We start from the raw sequence: 21,300 nt of genomic DNA, 5'->3' as shown, positions 1-21,300 counted from the left end.
TGACTGGGCCCACCCAGGGCGACCCTCGACGACGACTTGCCGTCGACGTGATGATGAGGACGCGATCCCATGTGACACTGGCATCCAGCCCTGTGACCCACACAGTAATCGTCTGGCATCCTCCAAAACACGTCTGCGTGTGCGTGCGCGGGGGCCCGGCCCGGGGTTGGGCCTAGGTGGGCTCAGGCTCGGGCCGGGGCCTGACTCCATGTGTGTGCGTGTTTGTGTGTGGGCGGGTAGTTGGCCGATGGGGGTTGAACTTGCGAATTCCGGAGGGTGGGCTTTCAAGGTCTATGGTGAGTGGGGATGGGCTTGTTGTTGTTTTGACTCTCCCGTTCCTTGTAGCGTGTCCCACCTCCTGGTTTCTCCTCGCACATCTTGGGGAACACTCGCACTCGATTCTCGACGGGCGAGAAGACCGGCACCGTTTCGCAAGCGGACGCCTCCTTTCCTCGTGGACCCCCATCCAATTTCCATATTGACTTTCTCCTGAGCGGGATGGGCAACTTTAGCTTGAGAGCACCTTGGCTTGATTTTTGGGGGGATTTGCAAGTCGCAAAAAAAAAAAAACCTTACCAAAATACAATCACAGTCGATTTAAAGGTTTAATCAATATTGTATGAATATACAACTGACTAGCAGATTACGTCGAATCGCACATGCTCGAACTTAATCGGCAGCCAATACTTCTTGTCGCCCCACAAAATTCTTAATTTCATTCACCCCATACAATAAACAGTGAATGTTAAGTGACAGTTTTGCGGGCCCAGGATCAATTTAAGAATGAAAGGCGACGTCGAAGGAACATCACCGTGTTTTTTTTTTTTTTTTTTGCAGTCCGTTTGGTTTTTCTGGGTTTTCCCGTCACATTCCAGAGTTGTGAGTTCAGCTCTCCGCTGCAGTGCCCACTAAAAAGATACAAGGAGCGTGCTGAGCGAGTGCAAAAACAACACGCAGAGTATGTCGGGGGGAACGGAGCAGATATTTAGGGAAGGAATTGAAAGGCAAATAAGCAATAGGACGCTTTGGGTTTTCCTCGTTTCCTTTTCGTGGATATATTAGCCCCAATAACAGTATGACATCCTTAATCCTCTCAGTTCTTGAGTGAGTGTGCGCACGCGCGGGTGTTTGCAGGTTCCATCCACCACATTGAAGTACTTTTGTGAGTAACCTGTGTCAGTTCAGGTTCTGTTTTTGCATTTGAAACTGGCCGCTGAATGGATGAGCCCGCGCACTCATTGATTTATTTATTCCCTATTCTCCCTTTTGGGGTAATAAATGTGCGTGTGGGAAGACACCAGTGCGAAAAAAAAAAAAAAAGCTGACGGATGTCTCTCCCAAATGCTTGGCTCCCTCCAACTAGGCACTTAACGCAAGCCACATTTGGAGGCATGTGGAATCGTTCCAGCTTGAGCTCAAGAAAAGCGTGTTTCAATTAATCGCCATCTCCTTATTTGCGGCTCTTCATTCGGACAGATTTTCAGTTTGCTTCAGCAGATTATATATTTACGCGCAGTGATGTTGTTCAACCTTTTTGAGTCATCATTAGAATTGTTGTTTTTTTTGTTTTGTTTTTGTAGTGGTGACTGCTATTGTCCCAATCACCCCTTTGGAATCTTGAGAGCATGCTGTGGTCTCACATTCACTATTGAGCTGTCGAGAGCAAATATTATTTTTTTGGAGTCGGTTATTCCATCAGTTAATCGGATAAAATGCTATTTAACACGAAAGTGTGTCACAGAGGCACCCCCCCCCTACCAGCCCCCCCCCCCCCGCCCCCCAATTTCTGTTTATCAGCAAATTCATGTCACTTGGTGGTGTTCATTGATGAGGGGGAAAAAAAAAACCTCAGACGAGAGGAATTGATGTGTTGGTACTGGTTAACTTTTGGGAAACTGATTCAGTTGCTTCGCTCAGTGTTTTCCAAAGTAAAAGCAGATGTTTGTCTTATTTTGATTCGACACAGGAGCTCATCGGTCTACTTTCACGAAGAACTGCAGGAATTTAAAAGTGATTACCATTAGGATGCAAAAATACGACCATGTGGACACCTTTTAAGATCAAAATAGTTGATTCATTTGATAATTGATTAGAGGTTGATTAATCGATTCATTGTGAGAGCTCTAATTCAATGTATGCTGTTTTTGCATAAAAACGGGTCAGGCTGCAACTAAATATAATTGTAATGATTGATTAATCTTTTGATTATTTTGTGAACCAGATAAAGGTATTTTCATTTCTATATCAAGATTCAAAATAGACATGATTTCAAATTGACAATGCAGAAAATGCAGAACTCCGAATATTTACTGCTGAGAAGCTGAAATCAGAGCATTGAGGCACTTATAATGAAAAAACCCCCCAGTTTTCAACAATTATCAAAACAAATGTTTGATTATCAATTATTTGTCAAATAATCATTTCATCACTGCACCTCGAAAGATGTTTTTATTCAGCTCTTAAAGATAGTCACCCCCCCCAAAAAAAACAAAAAAACTAGAGATGAATTTTCTTTTTGGCAGCACATTTGTTGCGCTAAATCCAGCACATGGATCATTTAAAATTCAGTCACGTGCCCCTACGCCAAAAAAAACAAATGTCTCTCAAGAAAATCAACTCACGGGTGTCCTTTAAAAGAAGGTTGCGAGTTTGATTCCTCCAGCGAGTGGCAAAATGAGACCGTTGCAAAGTGAAGGAGGAAACAAAAACAAAAAACAAACATAGCAATCGGCAAGGTCACGTGTTACTACGACGACAACGGCCACAGCCAGGTCGGCAGCCAATCAGAGCGCGCGAGCTCGGCGGAGGGGCGGGGGCTGCGGAGAGAGAGAGCCAACGACTGTTTTGCGGGGGGCTCGAAGGGAAGCCAGAAGGGGCGACATGACACCGACAACCGGCCGAACCACGCAGGCCGCGCCATGCGAGCCCCCGACGCGGGCATGACGACGTCGGCTTCATGGTGACCGCCGCAGCTGCTCTCGCTGGCTCCACAAGCTTCTCGACCGCAACTTGGCCGCAGAGGGTCCGCGGGGAAACATGGCCGAAGGTTCCCCCACGACACTTATTTCCTCCACATTTTTTTCAAACCGATTAACGTGAACGAATTGAGTTTGGAGATGCACAAAAGTGCCCACTCGCGTGTCCTTTTTTTTCTCTCTACGTGTGTGTTCGCGTTTGAACGAGCGCGCTAAAGTGTGCGTTCGTGGTCCAGTAAAGCACGTCCACCATGTGGATAGAACACCTGCCTTTCGGACCAGCACCTCCCAGAACTACCCGGAAGGAATACGAACAACGTGTGCAAAACAAGCGAGTAACTTTTAACTGGGGGCGTTTGCTCAAACGAGTACTTTACGCACTGTTTTATTGAAGATAAACGCCCTACCTTCGGGAATTACGACCGGCCATGAACCTCTCTCGACCTCCTCACCTCCAGTTAATTAAAATGACTCACTTTCACTCTGCTTTTTTTTTTTTTTTTTTTAAATTCCAGGGGGACCCGCCAGGTCCACTGAGCAGGAGGAGCGGACTCGACCCCACGTCCGCTCGGGATCGGGCTTCTGCAAATGGTTCAATGTCCGCATGGGCTTTGGATTTATCTCCATGACCAGCAGCGAGGGGACCCCCGTCGACCCACCCTTGGATGTTTTCGTGCACCAAGTAGGTGGTCTCTCTCTCTCACACACACACACACACACACACACCGTGGCGGTCTGAAGATCATAATAGCATTTACTACAAGCTCAGATGGTTTGCATCAGGCAAACGTGTGATGTGATCACGCGCTGTCCATTGGCCTGTGGAGGAAAAAAGAAAAGAGGAGACAAAACACGCCTTATTTCCTCTCCTGGCCACATGCTGCAAGTGTAGTTTCCTCCTCCTCCTCCTCCTCCTCCTCCTCCTCCTGCCTGCAGAGGGAGGGGAAAGTGTCTCCCACTTGGCCCCACAGGGTTCCCACGGGTGCTTGAAATTCTTGGAAATGCTTGAATTTCAATGTTGGAATTTTTGAAGGAAAGAATAGTCTCGGAGCTGGAATGATTGCTTTTGACTTGGCTACGACACAGTCGGTTGCGTTTTAGATGGAGATGTTGAATGTCGTACATGGTAATAAAACGGTCTATTAAACGAATGTTTTCATTTCATTTCTACGCCTCTTTGCTGTTTAAAAAAAAAGATACATTATTTGCTTATGTCCATTACCATCTTCTTTCATTTGATTTTGTGTGACGAGAGGGGTGGGGGGGTGTCATTGGTGAAAAGATGCCCTTTAATGCTGCTTGATGGTGTTTAAAAAGTGCAAAATGAAGCTGCTTGGGGGAAAAAAAGCATTTTGAGTGGAGTAAATCTGTGACGAGGGTGCTGGAAAAGCTTGCAAGTTGATGTTAAAGGCGCAACAAAGTGTTTGGAAAGGTGGATGAAACCGCATTTGCTATCGTAGCCTTTTATCGTTTTTTATTTTTGGAAATGACACGTGAAAGGAATCATTTCAAGTCGGCGTACAATCGGAAAATATGGTCGGTTGCGACAGCTGTATGGTGCCGTGAAGCTTGAATTTGACTTTTAAAAGAAAGTATGAAGCATTTAGTTGGTGTTTCCTTGTGGTATCATTGATTATTTTGTCGATATGTCGGAATTTAAAAAAAACATAATTTCCATCCTTTTTTTCGGGACTCTCTTTGAAAATGGTCCGCAGAAAACGAAAATACATAAATTGGTTCGGATTCAGTTACGTGTTTGATTCGTGACAATCGTCAGAAAATCGGCGAAACGTTGCCTAGAATTTATCTGGAGTGAAAGCGGACGTCGGCAAAATGTCTTACTGTGAACAATCACTTCCTGCTTTGGACCGTTAGCATGTCAGAAAATAGGCACAAAAATATCGCTCGCTGTTTTCCGAGGGTTTTATTTTGATTCGGTACGAAGACGATCAGTCCGCTTTCACGGAGCCCAAAAATGAATCAAGTCCTGTTGAGAAGCTGAAATTCCGAGCGGACGGATCATTTTAAGCTATAGAAATCCAAGTGAAGAGGGAGAACTATATCACACATAATGTGGTGAAGGACAAGTTGTTTCTTCAAGTAATATGAAATTTGGTGTTTAAAATTCAATTTAGCTGCTTATTTGGGGGGTTTAGTGAAGATGGGTCATTTTGACCCGGAGGACACGGGGTGTGTACAGGAAATGAGGACAACAGGAGGGTTGAATGACAAATGTATCCAAACGATTCATCGCTTATGAAAAATAGGAAAGGAATCCTTGCACCTCAAATTGGATTTTTTTTTTCTCACTTGTAGCATTTTTTTTTTTTTAAATCTTGGCGCATCCTCTCCCCTCTGTTAAATTGCCCCTTTTACGGCCTCGTTTTGAAAGCGCAAGCGACAAAAGGAAGACGAAAGGATCCTGAGAGGCAGTTTCGCCATTTCCTTTTCATTTGCCCGACTTCTTTTTTTGGGGGGGGGGGGGTCGGGTGTGGGGGGGGGCGGGGGTGTTTCACGGGTGCGGGAAGCCGCACTGTTGCATCAGCATCATCATCATCATCATCATCTCATGACACTTGCGAGTCAAGTCCAGCGCGATGCATCCGGCGTCAAATCACACGTTTTGTAACGGCGAAGCAGCAGGGCCTGTAGGATCCTGCGTCAGCATAAATGCTGTTGTTGTTGTTGGTGGTGGTGGGGGGTGGTCAGCGGCCGCGTTCACGCGGCGCAGGTCCTCCTAATGGAAAAAATAGAAGGCGGGCCCGGCGAGAGAAGCACGTCGTTTGCATTCATGTATGCCATCTGCCCCATTTGCTTGCGTTTCCGTGTTCCATGATGTTAGTTCAAATAGGACCCGGCGTGGGATTTATGTGGGCGGCAACTTTGTATTTATTGACGTATTTATTTATTTATCGACGGGGGGAGTTGGGGACTGTCGTTTTAATGAATACAAATACACGGAAAATATGTTTGGTTTTCGCTCTCGTAATGTAAGTAAGAATTGACGGAGGACATATTAGGAACACTTGCACAATTATCTTTTTTTTTTCCCTCCAAGGGCCAAGCTGAAATTATGGGAAAATATGATGGAACAAAATTTAAAAAAAAAAATTAAATTGCAAAGTGGCTTGGATAATTTTCTTTAAAACATGTTTTTTTTTTTGGATTGGTTTATTGTATTTGTATTTTCTTCATGTGGCCATTTTGTGTATTTTAATTTCTTTTTTTCATCTATTCTTTATATTCTTTTTTTTGGGGTTGATCTTTCTGGAGGAACCTGTGCAAATGTTCTGTCCAAAACAAAAATCCAGTCTGCAACAAAAATGTAGTGGGGTCGTCATGGGCCCATGAACCCGCTCCCCCCGTCCCCCCACCCTTTTACAAAGTCTGGTAAATTGGATATTGATTGAATTGATTGAGCACAGAAACCGCAACCCACCAAAAATAATTAGCTGTGAAATTTCTGGCCATTAAAAATCACCCTAGCACACTTGCCGAGCACTTGATTAGGCACACACATGAACCCCCCCCCCCTTTTTTTTTCTTAATTTAGAAAATCATATTTGACATAACTTTGCATGCTGTTTATGTTCATTTCGAGCGTGTGTTATTTTCATATGCTGGCGGCAGCAACAATGTGATTAGTAATTGTCTTGGGAAAGAAAAAAAATGGTTGCTGAGGCAGGAAGGAGGGGGGGGGGGAAAGGTGGGGGAAGAAAAGATGAGTGTGTGTGTGTGTCTCAGAGAGCGGGAGGTCTTTTCATCGGGAGCTCTTCTATCTGATCACTTCCTTTTAGGTGTGTGAGTGTGAGTGTGTGTGTGAGCTCCTGCTGGGACGTGAAGGGGTGCACACTCTCCTTGGGAATTCTTTGGGAGGGAAAGGGAATTTCTTGAAAGACAAAAAGGCGGGGGGTGGGGTGTGTGTGTGCTGAGGTAAAGGGCTATGTGTTTTGGAGCTGGGGGGGGGATGGTGCGTGCATGCGCGCACGTACGAACTTCTAACCAGGATGCGTGGGAAGTGTCGGTAGCCGAGTCGGCTTTTTGCGCGTGCGCTTGCGTGCACCGCAAAGAGAGAGAGTGCCCCAAACTGCGTTTTGTGCCGTGAGGTTAAAGTGGGGGGCCCCGAGTGAGATTAACCTCTGGTTCATGTCACTGTTTGGCATGCAGGCCCCACCCCTTTTTCCCTCCTCCAGAAAGCCAGTGTCGGGGGGGCGGGGGGGGGGGCAAGGAGAAAGGCGTAGTCAGGTGATCTTCATGGGAATTTTGTCACTTTTTTTATTTTTAATGGATGTCATGCATACGTAAAGGTTTCCCAAAAAAAAGGGCCGATGCCGTTATGCATAAAATAATCGCTGTAGATAATCAGCCCGGCCGATAATCAATCCATCTCCGGTTTTGAGTCGTTCGCTAACGTCTCAACAAAAAATAATCGTCTCTGATTTGCGTAGCCCTCCATGAAAGCAGACCGCTCATTCTTGCCTTTCTCCAAAATACGATTCCAGCATAGGCTTTTACTCGGAAAAGCATTTTTGCCCATTTTCTGACAAGTTCCACACCAGGCGCTGCGCGGTCCATTTCCAATCATGTCCTAATTTTGAATCCAAAAGGGATGGAAATTCAAACTTTTCAGAATTAGATCCGTCGCCGAATCAACCGAATCACTGACGGATTCATCCGGGAGTCAAATAACGAATTGCCGTGCCCGAGTTACAACCCGACTGCTGACGCTGCAGCCGTTCGAATGTTGTTGATTTGAGGCTATTGAAGGGTCGGATTGGAGGGAGGGGGTTGGGGGGGGGGGGGGTTGGGCCAGCTTCAGGGGTCACCCACACTAATGACAATGTTGCTGCGGCTTCTTCAGGGCTGCTTTGTGGGTGGGATTTTCAACCGCTTGTGCGAAAAGCCGCAAACTGTCCACGTCCCCGTCGCTGAATGCACGCATCGGCGGTTGCCGTAGAAGGAGAGTGACGGTGGCGGGGGTAATGGTGGTCATCTCCGCTACCACATCAGCCCCCCACCCCCACCCCCACCCGCAACCCCCTCACCTTACCGCTTCCTGTATTGATTGGCAGCTCCGGTGATGACGAGGGCCCGGCTGGTGAAAAGGACGGACGGCTATTTCTAGCCCGGCGTGCCGGAGCCCGTTATCGATCGCCGCTCGCTTCTTCCCACACGCGCGCACACGGATGGAGGTCAAAAACGCACAGCTTTGCATTTATTTGAGAACGGCAGAATGCACCGCGCGCTATCGGCTGTCTTTCTTTCATTTCATTTCCAAGAAGCTGCTGGTGTGGTCTGGGGTGGGGGGGGGGGGGGGTGGACAGGGGTTGGGCTTTTACAGGCTTCTGGCTTTTGACCTTCTGATCAAATGGGGGCGGGGTTGTTCTCCCCAGGCTTTTTTTCCCGCTTTTGGTTAAGTTTTCCATTCATCCACGTTTGGTGGCGCCCGGCTAGCTAGCGCTAAGCTAAGATCACGTTTCTCCGGTCCCCCTCATCTGTTTTTTTTACCCACTTTTGGTTAAGTTTTCCATTCATCCACGTTTGGTGGCGCCCGGCTAGCTAGTTGCTAAGCTAAGATCACGTCTCTCCGGTCCCCCCGATGTGTTTTTTTTCCCGCTTTTGGTTAAGTTTTCCATTCATCCACGTTTGGTGGCGCCCGGCTAGTTAGCCGCTAAGCTAAGATCACGTCTCTCCGGTCCCCCCGATGTGTTTTTTTTCCTGCTTTTGGTTACGTTTTCCATTCATCCACGTTTGGTGGCGCCCGGCTAGTTAGCCGCTAAGCTAAGATCACGTCTCTCCGGTCCCCCTCATGTGTTTTTTTTCCCGCTTTTGGTTAAGTTTTCCATTCATCCACGTTTGGTGGCGCCCGGCTAGCTAGTTGCTAAGCTAAGATCACGTCTCTCCGGTCCCCCCGATGTGTTTTTTTTCCCGCTTTTGGTTAAGTTTTCCATTCATCCACGTTTGGTGGCGCCCGGCTAGTTAGCCGCTAAGCTAAGATCACGTCTCTCCGGTCCCCCCGATGTGTTTTTTTTCCTGCTTTTGGTTACGTTTTCCATTCATCCACGTTTGGTGGCGCCCGGCTAGTTAGCCGCTAAGCTAAGATCACGTCTCTCCGGTCCCCCTCATGTGTTTTTTTTCCCGCTTTTGGTTAAGTTTTCCATTCATCCACGTTTGGTGGCGCCCGGCTAGCTAGTTGCTAAGCTAAGATCACGTCTCTCCGGTCCCCCCGATGTGTTTTTTTTCCCGCTTTTGGTTAAGTTTTCCATTCATCCACGTTTGGTGGCGCCCGGCTAGCTAGCACTAAGCTAAGATCACGTCTCTCCGGTCCCCCTCATGTGTTTTTGTTTCCCGCTTTTGGTTAAGTTTTCCATTCATCCACGTTTGGTGGCGCCCGGCTAGCTAGCGCTAAGCTAAGATCACGTCTCTCCGGTCCCCCCCGATGTGTTTTTTTTCCCGCTTTTGGTTAAGTTTTCCATTCATCCACGTTTGGTGGCGCCCGGCTAGTTAGCCGCTAAGCTAAGATCACGTCTCTTCGGTCCCCCTCATGTTTTTTTTTCCCGCTTTTGGTTAAGTTTTCCATTCATCCACGTTTGGTGGCGCCCGGCTAGCTAGCGCTAAGCTAAGATCACGTCTCTCCGGTCCCCCTCATGTGTTTTTTTTTCCCCGCTTTTGGTTAAGTTTTCCATTCATCCACGTTTGGTGGCGCCCGGCTAGCTAGCACTAAGCTAAGATCACGTCTCTCCGGTCCCCCTCATGTGTTTTTTTTTCCCGCTTTTGGTTAAGTTTTCCATTCATCCACGTTTGGTGGCGCCCGGCTAGCTAGCGCTAAGCTAAGATCACGTCTCTCCGGTCCCCCCCGATGTGTTTTTTTCCCCGCTTTTGGTTAAGTTTTCCATTCATCCACGTTTGGTGGCGCCCGGCTAGTTAGCCGCTAAGCTAAGATCACGTCTCTTCGGTCCCCCTCATGTGTTTTTTTTTCCCGCTTTTGGTTAAGTTTTCCATTCATCCACGTTTGGTGGCGCCCGGCTAGCTAGCACTAAGCTAAGATCACGTCTCTCCGGTCCCCCTCATGTGTTTTTTTTTCCCACTTTTGGTTAAGTTTTCCATTCATCCACGTTTGGTGGCGCCCGGCTAGCTAGCGCTAAGCTAAGATCACGTCTCTCCGGTCCCCCTCATGTGTTTTTTTTTCCCACTTTTGGTTAAGTTTTCCATTCATCCACGTTTGGTGGCGCCCGGCTAGCTAGCGCTAAGCTAAGATCACGTCTCTCCGGTCCCCCTCATGTGTTTTTTTTTCCCACTTTTGGTTAAGTTTTCCATTCATCCACGTTTGGTGGCGCCCGGCTAGCTAGCGCTAAGCTAAGATCACGTCTCTCCGGTCCCCCTCATGTGTTTTTTTTCCCGCTTTTGGTTAAGTTTTCCATTCATCCACGTTTGGTGGCGCCCGGCTAGCTAGCGCTAAGCTAAGATCACTTCTCTCCGGTCCCCCCCGATGTGTTTTTTTTCCCGCTTTTGGTTAAGTTTTCCATTCATCCACGTTTGGTGGCGCCCGGCTAGCTAGCGCTAAGCTAAGATCACGTCTCTCCGGTCCCCCCTGATGTGTTTTTTTTTCCCGCTTTTGGTTAAGTTTTCCATTCATCCACGTTTGGTGGTGCCCGGCTAGCTAGCGCTAAGCTAAGATCACGTCTCTCCGGTCCCCCCCGATGTGTTTTTTTTCCCGCTTTTGGTTAAGTTTTCCATTCATCCACGTTTGGTGGCGCCCGGCTAGCTAGCCGCTAAGCTAAGATGATCGTCCCCCCCCCCATTCATAGGCAAGGATCTGCGTGAATGTCTATCGATTGTGGCCATCCGTATCAGTCACGGGCCTCGGGTGCCATTGCAGTCAGCACAGACGGGAAGAAGAGATCCTCTCCACATCCTGTGTCGCGGTGCTGCGGCGGCTGTGCGTCGCCGCTAAACAAAAGTACTTGTGTGGCTTCCTCAGTGCTGCTGCGTTGTGGAAATCGCTCGCGGCTGGGATGGGAGTGGAGGGTGGGGGGTGCTGCTGCTGTTTTATGGCTGTCAGGGGAGGGCGGTGGCAAACCACTGAACTTTGACCCGGAGGCGGCCATGAAAAAAAAAAAGAGAGGTTGCTTAGAAAGAAATTTTATATATCGAGCAGAGAGGCCAAAAGAGCTTTGAATATAAATGATCCCCCCCCTATACAAAGCATCCATCGAGGACCCTTTGCTGATGTGTAGTGTACCGTCGTCATGGTAACTGCCATAGTGGAGGAACACCGCTGAGCATATTTTTCTTTTTTTTTTTTACATTGGACATCACCATCTCCCTTTAGTGTGTCTCCCGCACACACGGCAGGCACTTGCAAAGAGGCATCGCGTGTTTTGTCCCCTCGCGTTTACCGGCAGCGCCGCCGCGCTCCGCCGTGGCTGGCCAAGGTCACAGATGCCGGGGCCCCCTTTTATATCAGCCGCCTGTTGTGTGACATCGGGAGGACCCGAATCATTGTTCGGCAGTTTCGACGGTGACTAAATCAATCGACGGGCAGTCATGCAGATAGAACGGCTGGTGCGTATCATTCACGGGAAAGCATTTATTAAATGGCCGCCGTGCCTCCTCTTCTTCCTCCCAGCAGGGACGGACTAGGAAGCCGTGTCGCTGCAAAAAGCAGATAAACATAATGCCGCGGGCTCATGTGAGATAAGGCCGTGGCAGTTGATCCAAAGTTTATGTCATCGAGGAGCCTCGTCGTTAAGTTTAGTAAGATTTCGGCCTGAAAATCTTTCAATGGTCAAAATAAAGGCACGTTTTGGCGCTTGGTTGAATAAGCCGCTTTTGTTCTCGGGGCTTTGCCTTGGACTATCTGAAGCTGATTCCCGTGTGCAAATGCTTTTGTGAAGCACATTGAGTTGCCTTGCGTATGAAATGGGCAATTTCAAATGAACACGTTGGCCTCGCCGCGCGAAATTGTACTCGAAAGCCGCGGTGTCCGACATTCATTGAGCCGAGGCGCTCCTCTGCTCTCTCCGCTGCATTTCTTTGCCCTGCCTATTTAAAAAAAAAAAAAAAAATTCTTTGTTTCCCCCGAAAACCTGTTGAAGGCGTCATCTCACGCTTTTTTTTTTTTTTTTGTCCCTCAGAGCAAGCTGGTGATGGAGGGCTTCCGAAGCTTAAAGGAGGGCGTGCCAGTGGAGTTCACCTACAAAAAGTCCTGCAAGGGCCTGGAGTCCCTGCGGGTGACCGGACCGGGTGGCGGACCCTGCGCTGGCAGCGAGAGGAGGCCCAAAGGGAAGGTGCCACTCCAGAAGCGCAAACCAAAAGGAGACCGGTTAGTAATTCACGCAAGTGTACCTGAGAAGCTGTCCAACTGTGGTAACCGCTGTCCCTAAAAGGGTCGATATTCATCACACCGTTCTGCGGAAGAACTCGCTTCGAGAATATCCGGCAACTCTGTCGGGTAGACGTTGATTCTACACGACTGAATTATTCAGCCTACTTGGGGACAGCTGATCCAGTGTCAGTGGTCAAGTGACCGAGGACAGTGGGTGACCTCATCCTGGTCACTTATGAGCCGTAATGCTCATTGGGCCCCCCCTTGCTGGCTGTTGTCTTTTTAAAAAATATATATATATCCAGACAAAATCAGGAAGTGACAATGGTAGAAAATGTGGTGTTGCGGCTTCAAACTGCTCACGTCGCTGACAATATTTCGGAATGTGACTGCTCTCATAAAAATGGCCTTTGGTGAATTTAGAGGCATGGAATTCCCCAAATTAAGCAGCACGGAATCGTTTCATGCCGTCTCTCGTCGATCAATTCGTTTTTTTTCCCGTCAAAAAAAAATCAATAACGTTGTAGAGGTGAAGATCACACTCATGGCACCATTTTACCATATTTTCCGCACTCAAAGGGGCACCGAAAAGTCTTGCATTTTCTTAAGAGCTCACAGTGCGCCTTAAAATCCGCTGCGCCTTGTGTATGGTCGTTACGGTAATATGTCGACCCCAAGATGGCTCCTCGCTGGAGACATGCTTACAATGTCATAACTTGCTGTTGGTTCAGTGAACTGTGTCGCTGCTTTAAGTAAATTTTTGTTGCAGCTCCAAAAAAAAGAGAGCTGTGGTGTTGTTGTTGTTTTTTTTTTAACGCACACTTTGTTCATGGTTTTCAGTCTCAACAAATACAGGTACTGTATGTCTTTGTCCACTTCCGTGCCTTCTCTTCTTCCGTTCGACTTGAGAGGCGTTCATGACCGCCTCCGAAAAACGTCAATTAATGATTCCTTCAATGAAACTGCGGAAATTGAAAATAATGCATCAAAACAGAAAATCAGTCCAGGAAATCACAAAATAAATTTTATAGCCCCCCCCCCCGCCCCCCACAGAATTTATTTCGTGATTTCCTCGTTTGTGAATACAGTACACAACAAAGAAATAAATAACAAACACTTCTGAGACAGTCCAGTCTCCTATATTTTACTGACATCTGATCGTTCGCTCAAGGAAATGCCAAAATAAATTCTGTAGGGGGGGCTATCGAATTTATTTAGGGATTTCCTGGCTTGATTTTCTGTTTTCATGCATTAGTTTCAATTTTCGGAGTTTCATTGAAGTCATCGTTAATTTACGTCTTTCGGAAACGTTCATGAACGGCTCTCGAGTCGAACGGAATAGCGGATGATGCATTGCAGATTGCGTTTTATAATCCAGTGCGTCCAATATATGACAAAAATGACAAAATAGGCCATTCATTGAAGGTGCGCCTCGTAATCCAGTGCGTCTTTTAGTGCGGAAAATACGGTAATTAATATTGCAGAACTCATTTATACAGGGGTGTGTAGACTTTTCCCATCCAGTGTTTGCATCATGTTTCTATCAGGACCAAAAAGAACAAACACACACCAAAAAAAAAAAGAAGAGAATGGAGATGAAAGTCATTGAGTGTGTTGTGTTGCACTGCCTCGTCTTCCCTACACAATCCGATGTCAATGAAATTGTACCAAAAGCAGCTTTGGCCTGCCTTGTACTGAAGAATCCTCCTCAGGTGTTTTTTTTTTTGTTTTTTTTCCCTCACCTGCAGAGACACCAGTCAGTCCCATTGAACCGCAAACGCATTCGTTTGCGGTTTTGGAAGAGTCTGCATTGCCCCGACTTGTTTGGCAGTGTTGCTTTGGTTGATGAATGATTTGATTTGCGGGCATACATTTTCTCAACATCTTTTTTTCACTTGATGTTCCAGTTCACTGGAAAATCATGTTGTCAGACTGCCATCCAGTGGCGAATTGTTGCACGTGCAGGGGTTTTACAATCTCGACCAGGTCGACCGAGTTCCCCGTTTCACATCAGCACATCCGCTTTCCCCCCCGCTGGTTTTCATGATCTGTCTTGGTTCGCCGCCTTTTGCAGCTGTTACAACTGTGGAGGTCTGGACCATCACGCGAAGGAGTGTAGCCTGCCCCCCCAGCCAAAGAAATGCCACTACTGCCAGAGCATCACGCACATGGTGGCCCAGTGCCCCCACAAGGCGCTGGCGCCCCCCGCGGGCTCTCAGGACCAACACGCGTCTACCTCGGCCTCCAGCCCGGGGTCGTCGGCCTACCTCGGCCCCCCAGAGGATGAGGAGCGCCGCGGCGCCTCTCCCTTGGGGGGCTCGTCCTCATCCCCGGAAGAGCCCAACAGTCAGCGCGGTCCCCGGACCCGCAGGTGGAGGAAATCCTAGAAAGACTCTCGTCCTCGACTCCTCCCCTCGCTTCATCTACCTCACGCCTGTGACAAAATGGGAGCGCTTCATTTTCAACTTTTTACGCGTGTCTTATGTTATTGTCCACCCATGCAGCTACGGCAACCAACCGACGGGTGCGGACGCGGACGTGCGGGCCTACCTTGCGGCCGCGGCGGTCGGTGCCGCGGGACGTCGACCGCAAGGGGGCTGATCTGGCGTTCAATCAGTGCAGCTCAGGAGGCAAAACGTGCATGCATCATGGTTTGATTTGCTCTTTCCTCCTTACACACCTCAAGTATTATTTTTATATTTTTATTAAGATGATCTTTTTTTTTTTCAACAATGTAATCATGCCCAATTACTCAATTTTTAAGCACATATTTTAATCAGGGTTATAGGGGAGGATGTTTAAATTGTCGCAACTTGTAAACTATCGTCCGCACACGAATGACAAAGGTCTCTTAAGGGACACTGATTGGATTCCAGGTGCAATTGTCAACCCCCCCCCCCCCCAAAGAAATGCTAAAACCACATTTTGGATTGACAATTAAAAAATGAGTTTCTCACTCTACTCACCCGCCCCACAACATTGTGTAGACGTGCGCAATCTATTAAGGTCCGATACAAGACGCTTTTCAGAAATACGATATTCGGGAACCGCAGTTTGTACTTTCAGCAATTTGCAGATCATTTTGGGGGGTAACTTCCCCATTTGTTGAAAAAATGCTCTGTGGTAAAATGGGGACGGATGAAAAATGCTTTACCGTTATTTTCCGCACGATAAGGCGCTTCGGAGTATCAGGCCCACCTTCATTGAATGTCCTATTTCAAAACTCTTGTCCGCCTGTGCCTCGCCGCTTTCTAGCTCGTGACCTTGGCGCACTCCTCCGACCATATTGAATGTGAAATAAGCAACCCCCCCCCCCACAGTTGAGTTACAGTTTTTGTCACATCAAACCATTTTGTACGACGCTCACGCCAGCGCCCGGTCGCATGTCGTTAACGCCAACCACCGACAAATTGGCGTATTTCCTAGAAAAATAGCGGCAAGTAGCGGCCGCGCGTGCGTCGGAGGCGCCGGATGCGCCATCGGCTTGAATACAACGAACGCCTTACCTCAAATAGGTGCCTCATTTTCTCCGTTCTCCCGTTAGGTCAGGTTTTTCCCAATTTGGAATTTCAGCGGAAGACAAGTCAAAAATTTATATTTTTTTGCAATGAAATGTTGCAAACACGGAATCATGAAATAATTTGTAGAAAAGGCGTTGAAGACTAATCCAGGCATTTTTGGACATCTTAAGGAGGCTGACATTTGATGTTGCGACTCCCCCTAAAACCGTCGACTGAAATTGACGTCAAAGTGCCCGGCCGGGCTTTCCTCGCAAATGTCACGTGACCAAACCCAGGAAAGACGCGTCATCTTGTTGCGATGAAAGTTGACCAAAGTCAGTCGATCATTTTTGCGAATTTGTATAATGTCAAACGGCACAGGAGACAGTTTTTGGGCTCGCAATATAAAGAGGAAAAAAAAAACGGACAGCTGTGCTCCGATATAATCATGAAAGGAACTATATGAGGAAATATATTCCAAAGTATTTGTACCCCAAAGAGTTTGGCTTTATTTGATGTCGAAGGCCTTTCAAGTCATGATTTGTCAAAGGGCTCCCTAACCTTTCTCGTTGAGTATTTTTATTTTATTTTTTTAAATGTCCAACTGTTATTTTGAATGTACGCCTCTCATGACATCAATGCAAAGTACCGATGAATGACAAAACCACACAAAGAACAGCCTGTGCTCACGTGTGGCTGCCATCCACCTCTTTTTTTTTCTTCTTTCTCTGGGTGTGTAATGTACATTCATTTTATCTGAATTTGTACCTTTTTTTTTTTTAATCACATTACTCTTCTCTCAGGATGATGAAATGTTCTCAGGGAATTTAACCTCCAACAATTGTATTCTTTTAGGAGTCATCCACTCAACAGATAGGAGAGACGGAAGGAATTGGTTTGTGTTCCGATATCGTGATCTACCTCTTGACTTTCTGTTTGTTCACTTTTCTTTTCTTTTTTTCCCCCCTTCCTCACCTGTTGGTTCCTTCCACAGACTCCAAAATCTTCCTTTCATATGCGTTTGGTTTGTTTGGATTCAGCAAGACTACCTACCTCATCTGTTCAAACTTTGTTTGTTTTTGTTTTTTTTAAATAACCTCCCTCTGTGGAACAACTCCTGACCTCCCATATCTACCTCCTCTTTCCGTTTGTCACACAGTAGCTGGATTCGGCGAAAGGCCTTGGTCTCACCTCGTTTTGGAATGATGGCGTTTGATCTTTGACCAAAATCAAATATTGCGCTGCCGTTTGTGCCGTACGCTTTCTTTTTAACAGCTGACGATAATCAGAGATGACGTGCCCTTTTGTGTGGCACTCGTTAAAAAATTATTATTTTTTTACTAATGTTGACCTAATATACAGTAGGCGATTTTCTTGGTACAAGAACTCTTTCCGACGTTCCGTGAGATGGATATAAAAAAGTGGCCAGAATGAAACATAATAGGTGACAGAACCTACACGGGCAAATTTTGCTTCAGTTGAACAACGGGTGTTATTTCAGCACTCTCATTGGTCAAAGAATCCAAACATTTGGAGCCCGAATTTTCATAGTCAGGCGCCGCGTGTGCTCGATGTAAGAACCGGCGCGTCTTCATTTAGTGCACGGGGCAAGTTTGTTGACCGTGTTTGGGGAATTTGGCGTTACGACACTGAGGACGTTTTTTTGTTGTTTTTTTAAAAAATGATACCATTTGGTGACAGAAAGTAGACTAAACTTTAGATGTAATGATTCATCAAAAAAAATGTAAACTGCTTAAAGTATGCATCAATGTAAAAAAAATAAATAAAAATCTATATTGAAATTTTGATCACATCAGGAGTTGTATTGATAACAATCAAAACGATTGATGTATTTTCATGTTTGGTTCTGGCACAAACGCTGAACATTCAGATTTTGGAACTCGGTGTATACGCAAGGCGACCGTTATTGACCCACCCCCCCCCCCCCCCGCCCATCACCCATTTTGGAGAAAATGTCGGACTTTTATGTCTAACGGTAAAGCTTTGCTTCGATCAACCGTGACTCAAGTCGGCCACGTTCACTCCCACAGCGGCGCAGACGCCCACTTCAAAGTGCACCTGTCGAAGAAAATGTAGCGAAGAAAGAAAACATCACCCGTGCACGCAGTTAGACTGCGATCACTTGCGCTGGGCTTGCTGTCTCGTGTGCTTGAACGCCTTTGGGTGGAAAAAAACAGATCTTGTGTAACTTTTTGGCTTAGTTTTTCCAATCAATGTAACTACTGATTGATCTTTATGATAACGTAACGTTTGAAGCACATCCTTGAAGCCCCGGTGGAAGGATGCAGCTGAGTAAAAATTGCACGAATGTTTTCAAGGGCTTTCAAGCGTACAAATTGTTCAGGTTTTCGTTCCAGATTTCCCCTGACGAGGTGTGCTGCAGTTTTGCTTTTCCATGCACTGAGCCAACAGCGGTGAAATGAATCACTCGACGTACGTACTCTTTTGCTGAATGTTACATCATGTCATGAAATATTGACGTGATCATTTGACAGTGCGGCAAAGTTGACACACAACTCAGTAACTCGATTAATTTAACCAGATTTAAAACAAGCAAACATTTTAAAATCTGTTTTTGCAGACACAGCTTTTGGTTCGCTAACCTTAGCACAACTGCTGGAAAAATAAAATCGATGCAAAGTTCATTATTGACTAGAATAATTTTTTTGAGGGGGGGGCATTGTATATGTGATTTGTGCGTTATGTCAAGATGTTAATATCAAGGCAGTGGTTTTACTTTTTTAGGCTTGTGTTAACACCAACCAAAGCTGATAGTGGTTTGCTATACTGAACGGTGTTGATTTTCTCGCTCAAAAGTAAATCAACACCGATGCATTTTGATTTCCCTTCGCGGCCCTCAACTGCGGCTTTACCGTCACAGAAAAGAATGAATCGAATGTGTGCAGTTGATTTCTCATTGTGATTGTCGCATTATGTCTCTGTACATGAAATCATCCTGAAAGCTGTGTCGTCAAATAATTCCGATGGGGGCATACAACGAATGGACAGTGTCCCTCATTCGGACAAATGACCTCATTTTTGTGTGTGTGTTTTAAACGTGACATTGCCAGTGAGAGTCCTGTTGTCTCTTTTCTTTTGGAAGACGTTGAAGCACTGATCGAGTGGGGAAATGTGTTATTTGTATGCAGATGACTTATTTCAACCCTGAGTGTAAGTGCACTGCCTTTCTTTTATTACTGTAAATCTTGGATTAGATTTTGAAATGTTTTTAACTGTCTGAAATTTTTGACTTGATTGGGGGAAAAAACTGATTGTTTTGTCTGTTTGTCCTTGAGCCAGGAGGAGCTGGCCACGAAGGGGTGGTATGGCCTACGGTTTGCAAGCGAATCTCATTGACGCAAACACTTTTTGTGGCAGTGAGCATTGACTGTCAAACTAAATGGAAAAGAATGTGACTAACACGTATTTAAAAACAAAGATAGTGTTGAAGGTAACTAGCTGAATTCTAATACAATTGGAAAATTCTCTAAACCGTCGAAGAAAAAAAAAATAGCATCTATGTGGTCAGAGTGCAGCAAAACCTGTAGACAGACAATATTCACTTCAACGAAAAAAACGACACAGTATAGTATGTCGTTTTTGAGCCGAAAAAAATGACATAGTATAGTATGTCGTTTTTGAGCCGAAAAAAACGACATAGTATAGTATGTCGTTTTTGAGCCGAAAACAACGACATACTATAGTAAGCCGTTTTTAGCCGAAAAAAACGACATAGTATAGTAAGGCGTTTCGAGCCGGAAAAAAACGACATAGTATAGTAAGGCGTTTTTAGCTCGAAAAAAAACGACACAGTATAGTAAGGCGTTTTTAGCCGGAAAAAAACGACATAGTATAGTAAGGCGTTTTTAGCTCGAAAAAAACGACATAGTATAGTAAGGCGTTTTTAGCCGAAAAAAACGACATAGTATAGTAAGGCGTTTTTAGCCGAAAAAAACGACATAGTATAGTAAGGCGTTTTTAGCCCAAAAAAAACGACATAGTATAATAAGGCGTTTTTAGCCGGAAAAAACGACATAGTATAGTAAGGCGTTTTTAGCCCGAAAAAAACAACATGGTATAGTACGGCGTTTTTAGCCGAAAAAAACGACAGAATAGTAAGGCGTTTTTAGCCGAAAAAAACGACATAGTATAGTAAGGCGTTTTTAGCCCAAAAAAAACGACATAGTATAGTAAGGCGTTTTTAGCCGAAAAAAACGACATAGTATAGTAATGCGTTTTTAGCCGAAAAAAACGACATAGTATAGTAAGGCGTTTTTGAGCCGAAAAAAACGACATAGTGTAGTATGTCGTTTTTGAGCCAAAAAAAAGGACATAGATAGTATGTCGTTTTTGAGCCGAAAAAAACGACATAGAATAGTAAGGCGTTTTTAGCCGAAAAAAACGACAGTATAGTAAGGCGTTTTTGAGCCGAAAAAAACGACATAGTATAGTAAGGCGTTTTTAGCCGAAAAAAACGGCATAGTATAGTAAGGCGTTTTTAGCCGGAAAAAAAAAAGACCTAGTATAGTAAGGCGTTTTTAGCCGGAAAAAACGACATAGTATAGTAAGGCGTTTTTAGCCCGAAAAAAAACATGGTATAGTAAGGCATTTTTAGCCGAAAAAAACGACATAGTATAGTAAGGCGTTTTTAGCCCAAAAAAACGACATAGTGTAGTAAGGCGTTTTTAGCCGAAAAAAACAACATAGTATAGTAAGGCGTTTTTAGCCGAAAAAAAACGACATAGTATAGTAAGGTGTTTTTAGCCCCAAAAAAACGACAGTGTAGTAAGGCGTTTTTAGCCGAAAAAAACAACATAGTATAGTAAGGCGTTTTTAGCCGAAAAAAACGACATAGTATAGTACGCCGTTTTTAGCCCAAAAAAAACAACATAGTATATATAGTAAGGCGTTTTTAGCCCGAAAAAAACGACATAGTATAGTAAGGCGTTTTTTAGCCGAAAGAAACGACATAGTATAGTAAGGCGTTTTTGAGCCGAAAAAAACGACATAGTATAGTATGTCGTTTTTGAGCCGAAAAAAACGACAGAATAGTAAGGCGTTTTTAGCCGAAAAAAACGACATAGTATAGTAAGGCGTTTTTGAGCCGAAAAAAACGACATAGTATAGTAAGGCATTTTTAGCCGAAAAAAACGGCATAGTATAGTAAGGCGTTTTTAGCCCGAAAAAAAAAACGACCTAGTATAGTAAGGCGTTTTTAGCCGGAGAAAACGACATAGTATAGTAAGGCGTTTTTAGCCGAAAAAAACGACATAGTATAGTAAGGCGTTTTTGAGCCGAAAAAAACGACATAGTATAGTAAGGCATTTTTAGCCGAAAAAAACGGCATAGTATAGTAAGGCGTTTTTAGCCCGGAAAAAAAAAACGACCTAGTATAGTAAGGCGTTTTTAGCCCGAAAAAAAACATGGTATAGGAAGGCATTTTTAGCCGAAAAAAACGACATAGTATAGTAAGGCG

General features: G+C 45.5%; 1 protein-coding gene across 1 annotated transcript; it reads left to right on the top strand.

Moving 5' to 3' along the window:
* Window positions 1–2,853: 2,853 nt before the first annotated feature.
* LOC147185648 (protein lin-28 homolog A-like) lies at window positions 2,854–19,378 on the top strand. Its single transcript, XM_086104550.1, has 4 exons — window positions 2,854–3,046; window positions 3,491–3,657; window positions 12,113–12,300; window positions 14,378–19,378. The coding sequence occupies exons 1-4, from the start codon at window positions 3,037–3,039 to the stop codon at window positions 14,688–14,690; spliced, it is 678 nt and encodes a 225-aa protein (XP_085960676.1). The 5' UTR covers window positions 2,854–3,036; the 3' UTR covers window positions 14,691–19,378.
* Window positions 19,379–21,300: the final 1,922 nt, after the last annotated feature.

Source organism: Hippocampus guttulatus, chromosome 23 (genome assembly GCF_054856545.1).
Source record: "Hippocampus guttulatus isolate MCC_2025c chromosome 23, RoL_Hgut_1.0, whole genome shotgun sequence".
NCBI classification, from domain to species: domain Eukaryota; kingdom Metazoa; phylum Chordata; class Actinopteri; order Syngnathiformes; family Syngnathidae; genus Hippocampus; species Hippocampus guttulatus.
This window is presented reverse-complemented; position numbering and strand designations above follow the sequence as displayed.

Coding starts and splice junctions, on each gene's coding strand:
- LOC147185648 (XM_086104550.1), top strand. Junction 3,658..12,112: donor TGGATGTTTTCGTGCACCAA/GTAGGTGGTCTC, acceptor TTTGTCCCTCAG/AGCAAGCTGGTGATGGAGGG. Junction 12,301..14,377: donor CGCAAACCAAAAGGAGACCG/GTTAGTAATTCA, acceptor CGCCTTTTGCAG/CTGTTACAACTGTGGAGGTC.